The following is a 22,636-nucleotide window of genomic DNA, read 5'->3' on the forward strand; positions in this document are numbered from 1 at the left end:
AGAACATATTGAAATCTGAAAAATACTGTAAAAACTTGACCAGGAACAAACTGCACTGTGAAAAAGCTTGTAGCAACTTGAGTGCACAAGTAACTGTACAATACATGGGCATGGTATTAGAGCAAAGCAGCTCTACACTATGTGAGCATGGAAATGGTAATCTGATGTAGAGAATGACACGGGGGAAAAATTTGGCCCCATCCCAAGCTCTATCCGCTAGCAACATCAATACAAGCTCATTCCCTCCTGTCTGAACGACACCCCCTAGATCTTAATGGATCATCGAACGACTGGCGGGAGGGATGCCTTACTCCCTCCTGCCTCACAACACCCCCTTACACCCTACACACCTGAAATTGGCAGGAGGGATGCCACTCACTCCTTCCTGAAGGGCACCCTCTCTGCCTGAACGACCATGAACCCCCAGAACCTCTCCCCCCACCTTGACTGGAACAAAGACTGTCAAGAGTGATGTTCTTTCTCTTGTCGACAGGCCTGCCTTTTCAAAATGGCAGGTCTTCTTCTTCCCAGTGCTCCCTGAGAAGCACTGGGAGGGGTCATAAACACCTGGGCCAATCAGGGCCTTAGGTCCGCCATTTTGAAGAGGCAGGCCTGCTGGTGAAAGAGAAGGCATCACTCTTGACGGTCTTCATTCCAATCCAGATTCCAGACTTGTCAAGGTGGGGGGAGGGGGGATCATGGTCATTGAGGCAGGAAGGAGTGGGCATCTCTCCTCCAATTTTGGGTGTGGATGGCCTCAGAGGGGTATTGTGAGGCAGGAGGGAGTAGGGCATCCCACTTGCTTGTCTTTTGTTGATCCGTTGAGGTGGAGGGGTAGGTAAAGGGGGGAGTCGTTTAGGCAGGAGGGAGCGGGCATCCTTCCTGTCAATTTCGGGTGTGGATGGCATTGGAGGGGTGTTATGAGGCAGAAGGGAGTACAAGGTATTCCCCCTGCCAATGGGGGGGGGTCTTTACGCCTGCTGAGTTGATCGCAGGGGAATCGCCGATCAGAACTGGCAGGCCTTTCCGAAGTTGCCAACTTTGACACTTCCCCTCTTTCAATGTTGCACTCCATGGGGAGGAGTTGAGAGGAAGAGGACGAGCCACTGGGATTATTTGAATTTTGGAGGGGAGCCAAGGGAATATCAGCAAAGGATGATGGGGTGTTTTGACTGCAGGGACAAGGAACTTTACTGTTCTTGCAGGCGGTGCGAAGATTGGTCACCGCTCCCACAGAGAGGAGGGCATTAGCATTTCTGTTGTTATTGATAACCCACGATCCACCATGGGTTGCTGCGGTGTTTGTTCACCATGTCATTCTCTAATCTGATGGGAAACAGCACATGGCTGTACTGTTATAGTGAGTGGCTACAAAGCAGTGATGACAGGATAAGAGCAGTGCAGCTGATGGCATTGCCAGGTGCTGTGGCGAGAGGGTGCCAAGAAACCTCATTACTTAGGTGGGGCAGGTAGAATGGTCTGATAGTTGTAATGTTGCTGCTGCTGGTTGAGGATCTGTAGCTGCAGGAAAAGCTGCTGTTGCTGTAGGATTTTGGCATAGGAGGAATCCATGGAGAGAGCCTCCTTGTCTTGTTTCTGGTCTGGGGGAATGTACTGGTGATATTTCAGCTTTTTCACTTTCGGCTTAGGCTCTTTTGCTTTCTTGCTGCGCTGTGACTTCTCAGTTGCCGACTTCGGTTGAGTTTGCTGTGCCAAGAAACAAACAAACAAAAAAACTGCAAATGAGAGGGGAAAAAGGCAAAACAGCTAATAGTAAAAATGTTGGCCATTTGAGAAATCATACTGTCTGCCAGGTGGGTTGCAGGATGTGATCATGGGATGGACAATTTTCAAACTTATATAAACATATGAATTTGTATATGTAAATGAGCCACCTAAACACTGCCCTTCTCCAATATAGCTCAAAATATGCATGCTGTTCCACAAATGATACACTTCCAGATGCATTTTGAGATGTTTCTGGTTGGGGAGGACATTTATATTGGGGGCAAAATAATGGATAAGAGTTGAAAATTTAGCTGTGATTTCTTATTCACAAAATAAAGCTAGACACGGAGAGAGAGTGTAGAGTCATGTGAAAAAATTAGTATACCCCATGAAATATTTAGTTCTTTCTTCACATATTGATGTTAAATCTTTTTATTTTATTTATCTCTGGAAAAGAAAGTGATGTAATTGCAGGTAAAGAACAAACATTTTCCTTGATCTACTCATGAAACAAGCGATATCCACAAAAATGTGTATTCTGAGAAATAAATTAGGACACCTTAAGCCCTAATAGCTAGTGTTACCCCCTTTGGCTGAAATAACTGCAGTATCTGTCATTGGTCTGAGGAAAGTTTGGCCCACTCCTCAATGCAGAATTAAGAACATAAGAATAGCCTTACTGAGTCAGACCAATGGTGGCCAATCCAGGTCACTAGTACCTGGCCAAAACCCAAGGTGTAGCAATATTCTATGCTATCAATACAGAGCAACAGTGGTTTCCCCCGTGTCTCTCAATAACAGACTATGGACTTTTCCTCCAGAAACTTGTCCAAACCTCTCTTAAAACCAGCTACGCTATCCGCTCTTACCACTTCCTCTGGCAACGCATTCCAGAGCTTAACTATTCTCTGAGTGAAAAAATTTTTTTTCAAAATGGTTTTAAAAGTATTTCCCTGTAACTTCATCGATTGTCCCCTAGTCTTTGTAATTTTTGACGGAGTGAAAAATCGATCGACTTGTACCTGTTCTACTCCACTCAGGATTTTGAAGACTTCAATCATATCTCCCCTCAGTCATCTATTTTCCAAGCTGAAGAGCCCTAACCGTTTTAGTCTTTCCTCATGCAAGAGGAGTTCCATCCCCTTTACCATCTTGGTCGCTCTTCTTTGAACCTTTTCTAGTGCCACTATATCTTTCTTGAGCTAAGGAGACCAGAATTGAACACAATACTCCAATTCTTTCAGCTGCGAGATGTTTGAGGGGTTTCTTGCATGTACAGCCCATTTCAAATCACCCCACAGCATCTCAATGGGATTAAGATCAGGGCTTTGACTCTGCCACTGCAGGACTCTCCATTTCTTAGTTTTGAGCCAGTCCTTGGTAGATTTACTGGTATGTTTTGGGTTACTGTCGTGTTGCAGGGTCCAGTCCTGCTTCAGCTTTAATTTTCTTAGATAGTCTCACATGTTCCTCAAGCACCCTCTGATACATGGTAGAATTCATGGTGAATTATATGATGGTGAGCTGGCCAGGTCTTGATGCAGCAAAGCATCCCCAAACCATGACACTTCCACCTTCATGCTTCACAGCTGATACAGGTTCTTTTCCTGGAATGTTGTATTTGGTGTACGCCAAACATGTCCTCTTTTCTGGTGTCCAAATAATTCAATTTTAGACTCATCTATTCCAGAAGTCCTGGTGTTTGTCTACGTTCTCTCTGGCAAACTTCAGTCTGGCCTTGATGTTTCTCTTAGAGAGCAAAGGTTTCCTCCTTGCCCACTTCCAATGCAAGTTAAATTTGTGCAATTTCTTTCTGATTATAAAGGCATGCACTTTCACATCAACAGTAGCAAGAACCTGCTGTAGGTTCCATGATGACATTTTAGAGTTTTGGGAGACTTCTTTCACCATCTTGCAGTCTGCTCTGGGGATCAACTTGCTTGGATGGCCAGACCTGGGCATGTTAGCAGTTGTTTGGAAAGTCCTCCACTTGTACACTATTTTCCAGACCATAGAATGGCTAATGTAAAATTATTTTGAGATCTTTTAAAATCCCTTACTAGACTGCTACAATCTTCTTTCTGAAGGCATCAGACAGCTCTTTTGATCTCACCATGATGTTCACTCGCACCGCAGCAGTCATGAGCACACCAAACTAAATGTCTGAGGTTTAAGTAGGGCAAACCTCCATCAAAATGCTGAGTAACGATGTTCTAATCATGTGCACCTGATGTGATACACCGGTATGTGATTTGAGCCACTGTAAGTGGGAGGATATGTGAGGGTGTCTTAATTTATTCCTCAGTTAGAATATACATTTTTATGGATATCTTTTGTTTCATGAGTAAATCAAGGAAAATTTGTTGTTTACCTGCAATTACATCACTTTCTTTTCCAGAGGTAAATAACAAAAAAAAAAAAAAAGATTTGACATAGATATGTGAACATTTCTTAAGAAACAACTGAATATTTCATGGGATGTCCTAATTTTTTCACGATTGTATGTGCAATTGTCAATAGCTGAAAGTACTGTGAAGTTTCTCTCAGTGGCCCCTACATGAAAAATCAATATTGCCTTTTTTTCTGAGCTTTTATCATTCAAATTTCACCAACCAGGAAAGAGAATTTTTATGACTTACAAATATCACTCTGCTGAAAGGAGAGGGCTGGTAAACTAACAGATATCACACGTTACTTCTCACTCTTATCAAGCCTCCCACAGACTGCATTCTTAAAAATGAATAGTAAAGCAAGCGCATTTGTCAACGTACCTTAAAAAAAATTTCAGAAGGCAATACTCTAACCGAGTGTGCAAATCCACAGAAAAACAGTACTTTCTCATGTAAGCACACTATGTGCTATCCTATAAGATAGTGGGTTAAGTGCCATAGCACATATCTGGCAAGGGGGTACACATGGGCTAAATAAGGGAAGGGCATGGGGTGCCCCCAACTCATGAACACAAATTTATAGAACACTATGGGCTAGAATCACTAAGGACACCGATCGTGTCCTGACCAGTTTGCGACCCTGACCTGATTCACTAACCTTATTCCCAATCCGATCCGCACGGCATGCAAAGTAGGAAAGACACGATTCACAAAACCATTTCAGGAACACCGACTGGACTGCCTAATCAAAAAACAAGCAACTGCTGAGGACCAGTCGCTTGTGCAATAACCCCTGCTCTCTGCCGCCCTGTTCTCTGCCCCAATTATCCTGCCCTCTGCCCCGACTCTCCTGCTCTCGTCCGCCCTGCTCTCTGCCCCAATCATCCTGCTCTCGGCCACCCTGCTTTCTGCCCAGACTCTGCTGCTCGCCCTTGCAGTGCGAGCCCATGGTTTTAATCCGCGGGATTAAAGCGGGTTAAAACCATAGGCTCGCAAAATAAAAATAAAAAGCTTCCAGCTCTGCCGGGTATGAAGATGGTCTGCGCATGCTTAGGATCACTCTCCAAAGATCCGTGTAGTCGGTGGAGGGCATTCCTCTGATCGCCCTCATTTGAATAAGGACCCGTTATGGATGTTGGCATGCTACGGATCACACACAATCAGGCAGGCTACTGAATCTGCCCCTATAAATTATGCAGATTGCATGACACTGATAGACAAGTCCATTTGTGCCAGTCATAGACCTGGTGTAAATGACAGTTCAAGTTTACAGAATATTTAGAGGCTATTATAGAACAGGCACACCCCATGCTGCACTGGATTTCCTAAACAGGGATGCCCTGTACAAAATTGCTCCACAGCATGTGCAAAATTGAATGAACATATTTACAATTGATCTGGGTATGCTGCAACATTCTAATGTGCATTTAAATTGGTCAAAGACTTGGCAACTAAGTTTCAATGCCAAAAAATGCAAGGTCATGTACCTTGGCGGCAAAAATCCATGCAGACTTACACCCTAAATGGCGAGATCCTAGCAAGAACTGTAGCAGAACGCGACTTGGGCGTAATCATTAGCGAAGACATGAAGACTGCCAATCAGGTGGAGAAAGCTTCCTCCAGGGCTAGGCAAATTATGGGTTGTATCCGTAGAAGTTTCGTCAGCCCCAGGTTATTATGCCATTGTACAGATCCATGGTGAGACCCCATCTGGAATACTGTGTGCAATTCCGGAGGCCGCATTATCAAAAGGATGTGCGGAGAGTTGAGTCGGTTCAGCGAATGGCCACCAGAATGGTTTCAGGACTCAAGGATCTCCCGTATGAGGAACGGCTGGATAAGTTGCAACTATACTCACTCAAAGAACGCAGAGAGAGGGGAGACATGATCGAGATGTTCAAATATGTCACAGGCTGTATCGAGATGGAAGAAGATCTCTTTTTTCTTAAAGGACCCACGGCGACAAGAGAGCATCTGTGGAAAATCAAGGGTGGGAAATTTCATGGCGATACCAGAAAATATTTCTTCACCGAAAGGGTGGTTGATCGCTGGAATAATCTTCCACAACAGGTAATTGAGGCCAGCAGAGTGCCAGATTTTAAGAAAAGATGGGATTGGCATGTCGGATCTCTTCATGGAGATAGATAGGGGGTGGGTCTTTGGATTGGCAGACTGGATGGGCCGTGACCCTTTTCTGCCGTCATTTTCTATGTTTCTATCTATAATGAATGGCCATGTGCAGACAGAGAAGCATGGCCTGATGCCATATAACTGCACAAAAGAAAAAATCTCCCCATTCCCCAAAGAAACAAATAGGGTAAGGGGGAGAGACAGCCCAAACAACGTACTACCACAACTCAAGGTCTTAATAATATTGATAGTGGTGGAAGGGAGCCCTCAGTCACACAGCCTGCAGTGCCATATAAGGCAGGTTTCAAAGAATTCTATAGTCCTGTAGAACAAAGATCCACAGGACTTTTTCAGAAAAAGGTAAAAGCATTTATTGAAAAAGGTGCAGAAAACAGATGAAGTAGCTTCCTGTCAGAACTTTGAGAACTGCCTTGAGCTGCATACAAAGCTTGTGACTACCTGGTGAGCCAAAAAGTGACTTTTGAAAGAAAGAACTTCTCCCTGTATCCTTCCTATATTTTTGACAGGCCAGGCCCTTAGTGCAACCACTTCCTGGGCCTTACCTGCACAATCTTCTGCAGTAGTCTACAATGTTTTATGGGGGAAGTGCTTCTGAACTTGCTGCTTGTTTCAGCCCAAATGAAATTCCTCTCCCATATTTTTTTATTCTTTCCAAACTAAAGGAAATTGGAAAGAATTAAATACTCTCTGCAACACAGAAATCCAGAGTAAAATGTAACAGCTGGAGAACAGGACAAGGGTATTTAAAAGGTAGAATTCTCTACTCCTTCCCCTCCAAAATACTGTAGTCCCCTTGCAACTGCCCAACCCCAAAATTGAACTCACAGCTCAAAAACTAGCCCCTGCAATTACCACACCAAGCCCAAAATGCCTCACCGTTTACAACTCCCCCTGCAAACTGCCTGTCATTGCCCCATCATTCCACAAACTACCTCCAAACTAACCCTCAACAAAAGCCTTATGATGCTACAATGTCCCAAACCACCAAAACCTACCCCAATATCCTCACCCTCTATCTGCAGTTCTCAGTTTTCTTCCTTTCTCCCCCGCCAGCGCCACCATGTGAGACAGCCTGCCCTACCTGCTTCTATTGTAACTAGCAGCAAAGACTTGAGGTAGGATTCAGCCAATGGGGAGCACTGGAAGGCAGCTCTCTGGTCACAGAAAGGGAGGCGATGACCTATAGGAGGCTTTTATGTTGTAGAAGTGAATTTTCTGCATGTGATGATGGTGTAAGATGAATAAACCATCTCCAAATTATGCACTAATACATCTCTAGGGGAGAAGCAATTCTAATAGCTGCAGTATACAAACTAACCTGGTGATTAATGAACTGCATCTTTCAAAGTGCTTCTCCTTTTTATCTCTTCTGCTGATCATAGATACACAAAGTATACATGCAGATACAAGCATGCACATACAGACATAGCACCTAAGCATAGATACACACACACAAATACCAAAAGCCCCCTCGCATACATTTATATGCAGCAGGCATGCAATTGTCACGCTCTGCATGATTGTTTTTGCTGCCTAATTAAGAGCAGCATCTTTAGAAACCAAGTGGTCTGGCATGCATTGCAGAGCTCAGGCACACAGCTTGGCTCCGGTCTACATGTATAGGTACTCTCTCTTTAATGGAAGTTTCAGCATATGCTACACATTAGCCAGAACTGTGGCAGTCTCCAAAGCAAGTCCTAAGAGCCCTAACATGCCCTAAGAGCAAACAGATCCCAATGAATGTGCTTCAGGGCACTAATTTTACTCCATTACTCCTTCATTCAACCCAGGTTATCAATTTGAAAACTAATCAAGTTAAAAAATGTCTCATGCTTTATATATTTTAATTTCCAAGTTATATAATCTGCACAAAAATCTTAAGAAGGAAATGAGAGTATTAAATAAAATAATTAAAGCAAATATTCAACTTACATCATTCTTAATAAACTGCATTATAGTAGGGAACAAAATAGACTAAAATGCTAAAGAAATATATAAAGAAACAGAAGAACATAAAGGTATAAGACATCATGCAAAGAGACAACTGCTAAGGAGGCTGTCCAGACTTAAGGCTTGATTCTCAAAGCTTTAATGCCATTGCTACACTGTATTCCAGCAGTTTAGCGACGGATTATCAAAAGGGATTATCTCCCTCCTTAGCCAGAATTCTAGCAGTCTCCGACACTGACAAGCAAATAGGCTCTTCAACACTGAATTGAGCCCTCCGGTGGATTCTTAAAAAATGCAGAGCTATTAAAAAAAAAAAACCGGTATCAGGTTTTGGCGACAAAAAAATTAAAAAAAAGCGAGTAGTCCAGGGGTGCCGGTCAGTGTCAAAGACTGCTAGAATGCCCTGTGTTGTGATGCAGAGGGAGAGATGCCCATATCTCCGCTGCATTACAACACTCCTCTCCTAAAATCCAAGTTGCGACACCCCCCCTTGCAGCAGGAGAGATGCCCACTCTCTCCAGCCTGCCGCAACCCCCCCCCCCCCCGCAGCAGGAGAGATGCCCACTTTCTCCTTCAGCACTGTCTAATTAAAAAAATCCTGCCGTGACCACGACCCCCCCCCCCTGCAGCAGGAGAGATGCCCACTCTCTCCTTCACCACTAAATTAAAAAATCCTGCCGTGACCCCCCTCTCCTCCCCCCCGGCAGCAAGAGAGATGCCACTCTCTCCTGCTGCAGTAAACTACCTGCTGTAACCGGTCCCAACCACTCCTCCACTAGTAGTGCCCCCTTTACCTCAACAGATGAGCCAGAGGGACGGGGACACTATCTGCTGCTGTGTCGTCCAAAATGGTAATTTCCCTCCCCGGTGCATCATGGGATACATCAGGGAGGGGCTTTGAAGCTCTGATTGGCCCAGGGTGTTTAAGGCCCTCCTATGAGAGGGGCCTTAAACAACAAGGGCCAATCAGAGCCTCAGGTCCCTCCCCTGATGCATCAGGAAGGGTCCTAAGGCTCTGATTGACTTGGACATCCCATAGGCGGGTGATTTTACTCATGTATCAAGGACACACTCTATGTCCTCTAGAATTGACTAAATCTTGGTTTCTAATGCACTATGTTCTAAAGTACTGGATGCAGTCAGAGGTCCCATAGAAATATCAGATCATGCTCTGTTATGGATATCCATGGAATGGGGGGGATGTCTTGGAGGGAGAGGCACTGGAAGTTTCCATTAAACTTATATAGGGATCCAATATTTTTGGACTTTCTCTCATTGAAATTGACAATTTTATTCTCACAATGAAGCTCACCGAGATGATGATCTGTTTTGGGAAATGGCTAAAGTTGTGATGAGAGGGGATATCACTGCCTTTTCTAGTTGCAAAAAAGAAATGTAGGGATTAGGTTATTCTCCGCCTAGAACACCAGTTACAACCGGAGGGTAGGTGATTTGGGAATACACCTACTACAGAAAATAAACAGCAATATCTATCTACTCAGACTGCCCTTAATGAACTGCTTCATCAGCGTGTGCTGAAGTCTGCCAGTTACTACCGATATCAATTTGTGGCAGGATGACCTGGTTTAGCACGCTGGCCTGGATTGCCAGGAGAGATCAGCAGCACTCAGCATTACCATTAGAAGGTATAACAAGCTTTATTGTTCACAACTTTTAGTTTAATAAAGGTGGCTTACCTCAAGCCAGCCATTCAACTAGCACTCGACTCCTCTAGATAGACTCTCTCTTAGTGGAAGCTTCCCTCCTGGATAGTCAGTACTTCCAAAGGCTTGTACCAGCCTGTAGCTAGGGAAACTTCCTCTCCCTGTCAGCGACCTCTCTCCCATTAATTCCTGCTATGCTATTTATCCCTCATCTTGGCTGAGCCCCGCCCTTCTGACTCGGCAGGATTACATCAGTCTTCCAGAGTCCTAGGGGCACTCTGGGACAAGTAGTTCATTTTTTGCGTCCCCTGCTACCCAATAATATAACTGAGCCCATGTTGAGGGAAAACCCCTAAATCTGTTAACACAATTTTATAAATTTGGGAATAAAAGTGGGAGGCTATTACGGCAGGGACCCAATAAAGTATTGTATCTAAAAGACACCCAAGAACACATAGTTGAAGCCGACAAAGATATAGGGAATTTGTTTCAGAATTTTTTTGCAAATTTATATAATATGATACAAATGACCTAGATTGTAATATGTATTTCTCCAATTTGGACCTATCCCAGCTTAGTAATGAGGATAGGGAACTTCTCAATCATCCTATTAGAGCAGATGAGGTAAATTGGATCATACATCGGAGCACACTGGGGAAGGCACCTGGCCCAGATGGGTATAGGGCACAGCTTTATAAAATTCTGAAGGATAAAGTGGCTCCACCTTTGATAGCTTTGTTTAACACCACTGTGTCCACCCACATGTTGCCTTCCTCTTGTTCTAGGCTATCATAATAATGTTCCCAAAACCCTATGCCAGACTGCAGAAAAGGGAAGATTTAAGATGTTGGACAATGGAAAGGAGAGATGCCAGACTGCAGGAAGGAGAGGAAACAGATGCCGAGTGCAGGAAGGGAAGGAAAAATATGTTGGACCACGGGAAGGAGGAAGGAAGACGAGAGAGATGGCAGACCTTGGGAGAAGAGAGCGATGCCAGACCTTGGAGAGGAAACAGATGCTAGACCATAGGAGGGGGGAAGATGCTAGACCATAGGAGGGGGGAGGAGGAAGACTGAGATGTTAGACCACGGGAGAGGGAGAGAGATGGAGGAGACGGTGCTCAGGGATGAAGAGGAAGGGGAAAGGGAGAGAACAGATGGTGCACAGCAATGCATGTGGAAGGGAAGAGAGATAGAAGAAATGGTTTTTATGGATAGATAGGAACAGGGGAGAAGAAAGAGGGATAAGATGATACACATGGATAAATGCAAAGGGAAGACATGGAAAAGGAGATAAATTTTGAGAAAAAAGCAGAAAAATGGAAGAAAGTTGAATGCTAAAAGTTACATTACATTAGTGATTTCTATTCCGCCATTACCTTGCGGTTCAAGGCGGATTACATAAGCATTGTCATGATATTGCTAATACATAAGGCGGATTACATAAGAATTGTCAAGGTAGTTCAAGGCGGATTACATAAGAATTGTCATATTGCTAAATAAATAAGGCAGATAACATATGAGTTGTCATGATATTTGGAAATACATAAGGAGTAGATTGAACATTTTTTTTTTTTTTGCTGAGATAATCTAGTTGTGTTATATAGGTTTTATGTATTTTTTGAAGAGTAGGGTTTTTGCTTCTTTTTTGAAAGTTTTGTAGTCTGTGGTCTATGACAGCAGATTGGTGAGTTGTCTGTCCAGTTTTGCTGCCAGTAGGTTGTCATACAGTTTTCTTCGTTTGACATTTTTGGTTGGCGGGTGTGTGAATAGGGTGTGGGTTCTCCTGTGTCTGGTTGATGTGGGTTAAGTTAGTCAGTTGTTCCAGTAGGTTGGGCTGTCTCTGTTTATAACTTTAAATAGAAGGCAATGGAATTTGAAGTGTATTCTTGCTTGTATTGGGAGCCAGTGTGAGTCATGGTATGCCTCTGTGATGCGGTCGTATTGTTTCAAAGAGTAGATGAGTCTTAGGGCTGTGTTTTGTATTGTTTGTAATTGTTTTATCGTGGTTGCTGAGCAGGGGAAATATAGTATGTTGCAGTGGTCTATTAGGTCTAGGATTAGAGATTGTACCAAAAGTTGGAATTGTTTTCTATCGAAGAATTTTTGAACTTGTTTTAGGTTTCTCATAGTTGTGAATGATGTTTTTATTATTTTGTTCATTTGTGGTTGCATGGTGCAGCCTCTGTCAATAAGTACTCCAAGGAGTTTTAGTGTGGGCTGTATGGGGTATGAGATCGAGTTTATTACTAGGTTTGTTAAGGTTGGGGTTATGCTGTTTTCTAGGAGAATAAAGTTTGTTTTGTCCGGGTTGAGTTTTAGTTTGTATTCTGTCATCCATTTTGCTACTGTTTCAAGCGTTCTATTTATTGTGCCTATCATGAAGGGCGCTGGTTGGTCGAAGGGGAGGAGAATGGTGATGTCATCTGCATAGCTATAGGAGGTTAGGCCTTGTTTGTCTAGGCAGAAGCTGAGGGAAGCAATGTACAGGTTGAAGAGTGTGGGCGACAGAGGTGATTCTTGGGGTACAGATGGATGCAGGGCATTAAAGCGAAGGAGAGAAAAACAGCAAATGGATAATAAAGCCCTAGAAACACAATTAAGAGCATAGACAGAAGGAAGTGCAGGAAAGCACAGTTACTTACCGTAACAGGTGTTATCCAGGGACAGCAGGCAGATATTCTTAACGTATGGGTGACGTCACTGACGGAGCCCCGGTACGGACATTTTTAACTAGAAAGTTCTAGTTGGCCGCACCGTGCATGCGCGAGTGCCTTCCCGCCCGACGGAGGAGTGCGTGGTCCCCAGTTAAGATAAGCCAGCTAAGAAGCCAACCCGGGGAGGAGGGTGGGACGTAAGAATATCTGCCTGCTGTCCCTGGATAACACCTGTTACGATAAGTAACTGTGCTTTATCACAGGACAAGCAGGCAGTATATTCTTAACGTATGGGTGACCTCCAAGCTAACAGAGAGGGAGGGGGGATGGTTGGCCATTAGGAAAATAAATTGTGCAACACAGATTGGCCGAAGTGCCCATCCCGTCTGGAGAAGGTATACAGACAGTAGTGAATAGTGAACATGTGAACTGAGGACCAAGTGGCAGCCTTGCAGATTTCCTCGATGGGCGTGGAACGGAGGAAAGCCACAGAAGCAGCCATAGCTCTGACCCTGTGGGCCGTGACAGCCCCTTCCAGTGAGAGACCGGCCCGAGCATAACAGAACGCAATGCAGGCAGCAAGCCAGTTGGAAAGCGTCCGTTTAGAGACAGGACGACCCAGACGGTTAGGGTCGAAGGACAAAAAGAGCTGAGGAGACGAGCGGTGAGCCCTGGTACGGTCAAGGTAGTAAGCAAGGGCATGCTTACAGTCCAGCGTGTGCAAAGCCTGTTCCCCAGGATGAGAATGGGGCTTAGGGAAAAAGACAGGCAACACAATGGACTGGTTGAGGTGAAATTCCGAGACCACCTTGGGAAGGAATTTAGGATGGGTACGCAGAACCACCTTGTCATGGTGAAAAACAGTGAAAGGTGGGTCGGCAACCAGTGCATGCAGTTCACTAACCCTCCTGGCAGAGGTGATGGCAATGAGGAAAAGCACCTTCCATGTAAGAAATTTGAGCGTAGTTGTGGCAAGAGGCTCAAATGGGGGTTTCATGAGGGCTGATAAAACCACATTCAGGTCCCAGACGATTGGAGGAGGCTTCAGAGGTGGTTTGACATTGAAAAGGCCTCTCATGAACCGGGAAACCAGGGGATGAGCCGTGAGAGGTTTTCCGAGGATAGGCTCATGAAACGCAGTGATGGCACTGAGGTGGACTCTGATTGAGGTAGACTTGAGGCCAGCGTCGGACAGAGAGAGCAAATAGTCCAGTACAGTTTCCACCGCCAATGAGGTGGGATCGTGATGATGTAGTAGACACCAAGAGGAGAACCGGGTCCACTTCTGATGGTAACATTGGAGGGTGGCCGGTTTCCTGGAGGCATCCAAAATACGAAGGACAGGCTGAGACAGATTCACTGGAGAGGTCAGCCCGAGAGAAACCAAGCTGTTAGGTGGAGCGAGGACAGATTGGGATGTAGTAGAGATTGATGCTGCTGCGTAAGTAGAGTAGGAAACACAGGCAGAGGGATGGGTTCTCTGGAGCTTAGCTGGAGCAGGAGGGAGAACCAGTGTTGGCGAGGCCACCGAGGAGCGATGAGAATCATGGTGGCTCTGTCCTTGCGGAGTTTGAATAACGTCCGCAACATCAGAGGCAGGGGAGGAAAGGCATAGAGGAACCGATCCTTCCAGTCGAGCAGGAATGCATCCGGGGCCAGACGATGAGGAGAGAAGAGTCTGGAACAGAACTGGGGCAGCTGATGGTTGTGAGGAGCTGCAATGAGGTCCACCTGAGGAGTGCCCCAGCGAGCAAAGATGGAGCGGAGTGTGGGAGGATCCAGAGTCCACTCGTGAGGTTGAAGGATGCGGCTGAGATTGTCGGCCAGGGAGTTCTGTTCGCCCTGGATGTAGACAGCCTTGAGGAAGAGACTGCGGGCCGTGGCCCAGGTCCAGATGCGGATGGCCTCCTGGCAAAGGAGGGGAGATCCGGTGCCGCCTTGTTTGTTTATGTAGTACATGGCGACTTGGTTGTCTATGCACAGGAGAAGAACCTGTGGGTAGAGGAGGTGCTTGAAGGCCCGGAGAGCATAGAACATGGCCCTGAGTTCCAGGAAATTGATGTGATGTTGACGCTCCTGAGGGGTCCAGAGTCCCTGGGTGCGAAGATCTCCCAGGTGAGCTCCCCACGCATAGGGGGAGGCATCTGTGGTTATGATCATGGAGTGAGGGGGTAGATGAAAGAGTAGACCCCTGGAAAGATTGGAGGAGTTCAACCACCATTGAAGAGATTGCTGAAGAGACGATGTCACAGAGATGGGATGAGAAAGCGGATCCGTGGTCTGTGACCATTGGGTGGCAAGAGCCCATTGAGGTGTCCTGAGGTGGAGTCGCGCCAGAGGAAGCACATGGACCGTCGAGACCATGTGGCCCAGGAGGACCATCATCTGCCAAGCTGGGATGGAGTGATGAAGGAGCACCTGACGACAGAGGTGGAGCAGGGTCCGTTGTCGGTCGGAGGGGAGAAACGCCCTCATCAGAGTGGTGTCGAGAACTGCTCCAATGAACTGAAGTCGCTGTGTGGGAAGTAGGTGCGACTTGGGGTAGTTGATCTCGAACCCCAGGAGATGGAGGAAAGAGATGGTGTGTTGAGTGGCTTGTAGCACAAGTGGAGACGTAGGTGCTTTTACCAACCAATCGTCCAAGTAGGGGAACACCTGGAGGTCGTGAGACCTGAGGAAGGCCGCCACCACAATAAGGCACTTGGTGAATACCCTGGGCGATGATGCGAGGCCAAAGGGTAGCACTTTGTACTGATAGTGACGGTGCTGTACCTGAAATCGGAGGTAGCGCCGTGAAGTCAGATTGATTGGGATGTGAGTGTAGGCCTCTTTGAGGTCTAGGGAACATAGCCAGTCGTGTTGAGAGAGAAGAGGGTAAAGCGTGGCAAGGGAGAGCATTCTGAACTTCTCCTTGACCAGACACTTGTTGAGGTCCCTGAGATCGAGGATGGGACGGAGGTCTCCTGTCTTCTTGGGAACCAGGAAGTAGCGGGAGTAGAATCCCTGGCCCCTTTGGTCTGATGGTACCTCTTCGATGGCGTTGAGAAGAAGGAGGGAGTGGACCTCCTGCAGGAGGAGGGGGGATTGGGAGGAGTGGGAAGCAGACTCTATGGGAGGATTGTCTGGTGGAAGAGTCTGGAAGTTGAGAGAGTAGCCATGGCGAATGATTTTGAGAACCCATTGGTCTGATGTGATGACCTCCCAACGGCTGAGAAAGAGTTGGAGGCGTCCTCCGATAGGCTGAGGAAGAGGCAATGATGGTGGGAGACTGGCTAGGCCCTGGAGAAAGGAGTCAAAAGGGTTGAGATGGTTTTGATGAAGGGAGAGGCTTGGCAGGCTGATGAGACTGGGAACGAGCCTGAGGTTGATGCTGGTGACGAGGACGGCGAGGCTGCTGCTGAGGCGGGTTGAGAGGTCTGGCCGAGAACCTGCGTTGGTAGGAGGACTGCTGTCTGTAGGGGCGAGCAGGCAGAGTCTTCTTTTTAGGTTTGACCAGAGTGTCCCATCTAGTCTCGTGCGCTGAGAGTTTCTGGGTGGTTGAGTCCAGGGACTCCCCGAAGAGTTCGTCACCAAGACAAGGTGCGTTAGCCAGGCGGTCTTGGTGGTTAATGTCGAGGTCAGGAACTCTCAGCCAGGCCAGACGCCGCATGACAACAGCCATGGCAGATGCTCTAGAGGTCAGCTCAAATGAGTCATAAATGGAGTGTACCATGAATTTCCGAAGTTGGAGCAGACTGGAAATTTGCTGTTGGAAAAGAAGGACCTTACGTTCAGGAATGTATTTTTGTAAGGAGGAGAGTTGTTGCACCAGATGCTTCATATAGAAGGAGAAGTGAAAGGTGTAATTATTTGCCCTGTTGGCCAGCATTGCATTCTGGAAAAGGCGCTTGCCAAATTTATCCATAGTTTCCCCTCTCTGCCAGGAGGGGTGGAGGCATAGACACTGGAGCCCTGAGATTTCTTTAAGGTGGACTCCACCAGGAGAGATTCATGGGGCAATTGAGGCTTGTCAAATCCCAGGATCGGAATGACCCGGTACAAGCTATCCAGTTTGCGAGGGGCCCCGGGAACAGTGAGGGGGTTCTCCCAATTTTTGTAAAAAGTTTCCCGTAGGATGTCATGGACGGGTAACTTAAGGAATTCCTTGGGAGGTTGCTCAAAGTCTAGGGCATCGAGAAAAGCCTGGGACTTTTTAGAGTCGGACTCTAATGGAATGGAAAGAGCAGCCGACATCTCCCTGAGGAACTTGGTAAAAGAGGACTGTTCAGGTTTTGAACCGGTATCAATCGTCGAGGGTTCCTCGTCCGTCGAGGAAGCGTCTTCCTCGGTACCGTGCGGGGATTCTTCCCATAAGTCAGGGTCCCTGATGTCGGGGTGCGCACGGCGGGCCATCGGTGTGGAGGGCTCGGCATGGCGGGTCTTGGAGAGAGACTTGCCGGAGCGTACCGAGGCGGTACCGGGAGAGGAAGACCGGTGCCGTTCCTGGTACCGGGAAGGGTCGGTATCAGAACGGGCCTGCACCGCAGGTTGGGAACGGTATGGTTCAACCGAGAGCACCGGCATGGAAGTATTAAGCGGTACCGAGGGGGGGTCAACACCGATGGGATCGTGCGAGGCTCGGACCGGTCCTGCACCGGAAGGTGTGGGGCCAGCAGCGCCGGCAACAGTTGTTGGAGTTGTTGCTGCAGCTGCTCCTGTAATTGGGTCTGGAGTATGGCCGCGATGTGGTCGTCCAGGGGAGGCACCGGTACCGCTTTTTTCTTCTTCGGTACCATAGGTGCCGCTCTACGCTCCGGCGATGAGGAGGCCGATGACGAGGCACTCACCGATATCGGAGCGGAGCGTTTGCGGGGTCGGTGCGGTGTCGGAAGGACCGGCGTCGCAACCGTGGCAGGAGGGCGCTCAAGGGAAGTGGAAGGCTTCTTAGCCGGCTTACCTGGGGCCAGCGACCCCGAAGAAGGATCTGGCGTCGTCGAAGTAGTCGGTGCCGACTTTTGAGGTGCCGTCGACGTCGCGGCAGGTTCCATGGCAGATCCGGTGCCGAAAAGAATATTTTGCTGGATCTGCCTATTTTTCAATGTGCGTTTTTTAAGAGTAGCACAGCGGGTGCAGGTGTCAGCCCGATGCTCTGGACCCAAGCACTGCAGGCACCAATTGTGCGGGTCGGTGAGAGAGATCGGGCGTGCACACCGCTGGCACTTCTTAAAGCCCGGTTGCGGGGGCATGAAGGGAAACACGGCCTCCGCAAAATCGAAGCCGGAGGCCTGTATGGTGGCAACAGGCCCCTCCGGGGCCGGGCCGAAAAAATAAGTAAACACGACGAGTTTTTTTTTTTTAAATATAAGCAAAGGAATCCAAAGGGAAAAAATCAAAGAAAAAGTATGCGAGTGGGAAGGCAGAAACTAGTTTTTCAACGGCCGTTGAAAACACATGCGTCTTCTTCGCTCCGCGGAAACGAAGAAACTGGGGACCACTCACTCCTCCGTCGGGTGGGAAGGCACTCGCGCATGCGCGGTGCGGCCAACTAGAACTTTCTAGTTAAAAATGTCCGTACCGGGGCTCCGTCGGTGATGTCACGTTAAGAATATGCTGCCTGCTTGTCCTGGGATAAATATGGTTATAAAAATAAAGTCACCAGACAATAAAGGTAGGGAAAAAGATTTATTTTCAATTTAGTGATCGAAATGTGTCAGTTTTGAGAATTTATATCTGCTGTCTATATTTTGCACTGTTTAGAAAGAAATTATTTTCTTTCTATTTCTCTGGTGTACTGTGTAGGGTTTCGTTTGTGTATATTAGTATTTTTAGTTTGTGGTCCTATATTTGCTTAGAGATTACCTGTGTTCTGCATGTGTGACCAAGGCCAGGTGTTCTGGTAGGAATGAATGTTGAGAAACATACAGCGTAGTTTAATTTTGTGGTTAACCATTATGTATTGTTTGGAATTTAAGATCAGCTAATAAAAAACTTCTCATCCTACAGGAAAATAATTCACGAACACTTTAGGGACGCAATCTTCTCTGTTACAGGTCCTAAGTTGTGGAATTTATTACCTCTATCATTAACCTCCATCGATAAGTTTAAGGTAGACCAGAGAGCATTTCTTTTTGCAGACCCATTCCAATTTCCCCTTCAACATACAGCGCTGATGGCATTATGTAAAATGGAAAATTTCCTAATGTTTCCCTCCTTACCCTCTATTATATAATGTGACCTTTGTGTTGTGTCTTTCATTTTGTTTTAACCATAATTTATTGTATATACTATTGTAAGCCACCCTGAATGTTTTTCCCTAGGTGCAGTGTAGTAAAATTTTAATAAACTTGGAATTATATTGTGGGTATAAATGAAAGATGAATGGAAAAAATGGCATTACATTTAGTACTATTATGGGGGCAGTGTCAGGAGCAGGGCTTTTGCTGTATGCTAGTCAAGCTTGATGGTGAACCCGTTCTTTCTGGAGTGTTGTGGAAGATTCCTGACAAAGGCATGGAGGCAAAACAGGGATGACCCTGTAGGATCTCTACATTAGATATGAACAAGCATATGAAAAACGCTGCTGGAGCAGCCATTGCAATACAAATGGAGAATGGCTAATCATCAACAAGAGCTAAGTGACTTTACTTTTGCTACTAAGTGCCAAAATATCTGGCAGGTGATTTTTTTTCTACAGAGAGCCGTGTTTTCAGATATCTGATTGACAGTTTATGATACAAACTTTTTGCTGACAAAAATTGGGAGGTATTTTTTGGCCATATGAAGCTGAACTGAGGTCTTTTAACTCCCACTTTTGGGATTATAAGGTTTGTTATTTATTTGAGTTCTGGTATTAATGCGATAGATATATAATACAATGTTTTCAGCTTAGTAAAAAGTCTCCTGAATCTTTATTCACATAAGTAAGTAGTATGGTTAGAACTGTTATTGCGAACTTACTTGCTCTCCAAAACATTTGGGGGCTTTTGAGCACCCCCAATCCTTTGGAAAGTTGGTCCCTGTGCTTAGAGAGAATGGGGAGTATTCTGGGTTTCATCTTAATATGCATAAATCCAAAGCACTGTACAATGATGATTTGGTATATAGGGGATGGGTGGAGGTCTTTCCCCTCAAGTGGGCACATGGTAAATTTAAATATTTGGGTATTTACTTACCTTGCAATCCTAAGCCTCTTACATGCACTTTGGAAAGCTTCTAAAAACACACCTTTTTGCTAAATTATGTAATCCTTCCTAAGATATATACACAGATGTTATACTGTTTAACTGTTTATGCCTAAGTTATGATGCAGCTCACTGACAAAAATCAGTCCGCTTCTTTTGTAAAACGCATAGAACTGAAAGGCTTTTGCAATGTATAAATAAAATTTATGTTAAGTTAAACAGCTCTATGTCTCTAATATCCCTCAGTTGCTGCAGTATACCAAACAGAAGTTGGAAAGCTCTTCCTAAATTTGGGTGGGGAAGATAAATCTTTATAAAATGATGTTATTCCCTAAATGGCTTTATGTCTCGCAGGTTCTCTCTCTCTTTGGTGTCTAAAGCAGGATCTTTATTGCTTACAACATATTTCTACTAGATTTATATGAGGTGGGAAAAGTTCAAGCTACAATTTTCTAAGCTGTATGATACTTGGTCTATGGGAGGCTTCAGTATGCCCAATCCTCATGTACAGTACTGTATATAATCATGCGCCATAGCGAAGACTGGTTATTGGAAAGTGTAGATGGAAAAGGAGCTCTCGACACTGCATCTTAGAAATGTGCTCCAAGCTAGGCCAAAGAGGGTATTACCTTACCCTCCAGGGCAGTCTCATTTACATCCTATGTGGCTGGCATGGCAGGAACTGCAATGATTATGGAGTGTAGACTGCAGGGATAGCGATTTGCTTCCCCTAGTGGGGAATCAGGATTTTCTTCCAGGCTTGGAATCTGCAATATTTCATAGGTGGGCAGGGAAGGATTTGCGACATGTTAGTCAATTATTAACTGATCAGGGGATTATCTTATCATTTGTGGCTTTACAACAGTGTTATTAATTACTATATAGAGATATATTTGCCTGTTACCAAATCACTCATTGGCCCCTTAAAGGGAAGTGTTTGCTACTAAGCAAGGTGAGGGTAGTAGGGGAGAAAATGTCTCTTACTACACTGGATGATATCTGAAGCTCCTTCTTTCTGGCACTGGACAAACGCATAACATGTGTTATGACATTAGAAGCCAGAGATGTAACTTGTAGTCTCGGACGGAAAAAAAAATTTTGGTTAGTATGGGAAAGCTATATTCAGAATTTACCTTCTAGAGCATGACATATGGTGTTAAATACTATATATCTTATATAATGCCCTTTTTTTACTTTATAATTCCATCAATTCTTCATCATTGTGGGGAGGGGGGTGGGGTCTGGGTTTTGGATGCTTTTGACTAACTTGCGGCCGTTATCAGAGTACAACCTCTCATTTTGCGCAGTATTTTGTTATGGGGGGACGCCTAAAGTAGGTATAGCTTAGAGAAAAAGGGACTAAGCAATGTATTTTGAGCACCTCGTATTCAACAACTGCATATTCATTGAATTAGAATTGTTTCAAGTTCTCGATTTTGTATGTATGGTTGCTGGTCTGTTTTTTTTTAATGTGATCGACTTAGTGCCCATTGGTTCTCCTAGGGTTGAGATGGGGGAGGGGAAGTTGGGGGATTGCATACTGTAGTTGACACTGTTTTGTGTTTCTTCACATACTTTATTTGTAATGTTTGATACTCATTTCAATGTAGTTTGGTGTCCCTTGTACAATTTCAATAAAAATAGATGAAACATAATTTTCCCAAAGCTGTGTGCATCCCAGACCAAATTGTGAGTTTTGTTGTGAAGGGAGTGTCTCTTATGTGTTTGTGATTTTATGTATTATCACTTTGTATATCTTAGATATGTCTAGTTATTTTCTTTTTGTAACCCACATTGAACTATTTTTGTTACTTACTGGACATAAAAAATGATATTAATACGACTACTACCCATTCCTCCCCGTAACCCCTCCAGGTCATAGTAACATAGAAAATGACGGCAGATAAAGACCCAAATGGTCCATCTAGTCTGCCCAAACATACACTCTCTATACTTTAATTTAAATTGTTCTTTTTCTTAGATATTTGTGGGCTAGAAATCCAGAGCTCTGCCCGGTACTGTGCATCTTCTGGAGTCTCCGTCAAAGCTCACACAGAGGCTAGAAAGAATTCTATGAACAAAGCTTCACATTCTTGCCCCACTTCCATAAGGAAATTGAAGTTACTACAACTTGCTATGACTGCAGTCTACTCCAATTCTCTCTGTAAACTTTCAAAAAAGAAAGTCACTGCTCTCTTGTTTGCTCCAAGTCACTTTCTTCACTGCCAAGCATTTTCATGCTGTTTTTATCCAGCCATTAAAACTTAGCTTTCACCTACTGTACACACTATTGTTATTCTGGAACCAACAAGTAAGTGAATGAACAGTTTAATAAGATTTCTTTACTTTAATAAGTGCTGGCAAGGGTTTGCTGATGGGAATCGAGGTGCTGTTGGTGAGGTTCAGATGCTGCTGATCCAATTCAGGTGGTAGAAGCACCTCAGGAAGGTTCAGACAAAGCTGTGACTGGGACAGGACCTGTAGGAAGGAGGAGAGATTACAATCAAGAGCCAACAGGGCTGTAACCTAACCTGGCATTTTTAAATATCACTGCTAAACAGAAAACAAATGCAACTCAAAAACTTGGGATCTGCTGAGGACTGTGACCTGCACAACTATTCCAGCATAGGTCAGGTTCAGGCACTGTAAATGATTTAACCCATTTTTCCCTCCTCCCAACACATAGAAAATAAGACTTTAAAGAAGTCTGCCAACTTAGTTTTGAGTGACAGTATAGGCGCCAGAACGGGAGGGGAGGGGCACAGGGGCCGTGGCCTCCTCAAAAATTTGATCCCTGGTGGTTCAGGGGAGCAGTGGGCAGGAGTGAACTTTCCGTGCTCCTGCCCGCTGTTAACCTGGTCAGTGGAAGCTGATTTTTTTCTGACGCTGAGCGACAACAAGAAGGAGCGCGCTTTGGCGCTGCCTGGTCGGTGCTCA

The 22,636-nt window shown here is 45.4% G+C and overlaps 1 protein-coding gene across 12 annotated transcripts in view; it reads right to left on the bottom strand.

Annotated features, from left to right (window-relative positions):
* Positions 1 to 22,636, bottom strand: part of MRTFA (myocardin related transcription factor A) — a 323,237-nt gene that overhangs the window by 61,607 nt on the left and 238,994 nt on the right. For all 12 annotated transcript variants that reach the window (XM_033935101.1, XM_033935100.1, XM_033935108.1 and 9 more), the window contains 2 exons: positions 22,046 to 22,177; positions 1,457 to 1,707 (listed from right to left, as the gene is read on the bottom strand). In XM_033935101.1, coding sequence (XP_033790992.1) covers positions 1,457 to 1,707; positions 22,046 to 22,177 — 383 coding nt within the window. The remainder of the gene's footprint in view (positions 1 to 1,456; positions 1,708 to 22,045; positions 22,178 to 22,636) is intronic.

The sequence above is a fragment of the Geotrypetes seraphini genome, chromosome 2 (assembly GCF_902459505.1).
Source record: "Geotrypetes seraphini chromosome 2, aGeoSer1.1, whole genome shotgun sequence".
NCBI lineage: Eukaryota > Metazoa > Chordata > Amphibia > Gymnophiona > Dermophiidae > Geotrypetes > Geotrypetes seraphini.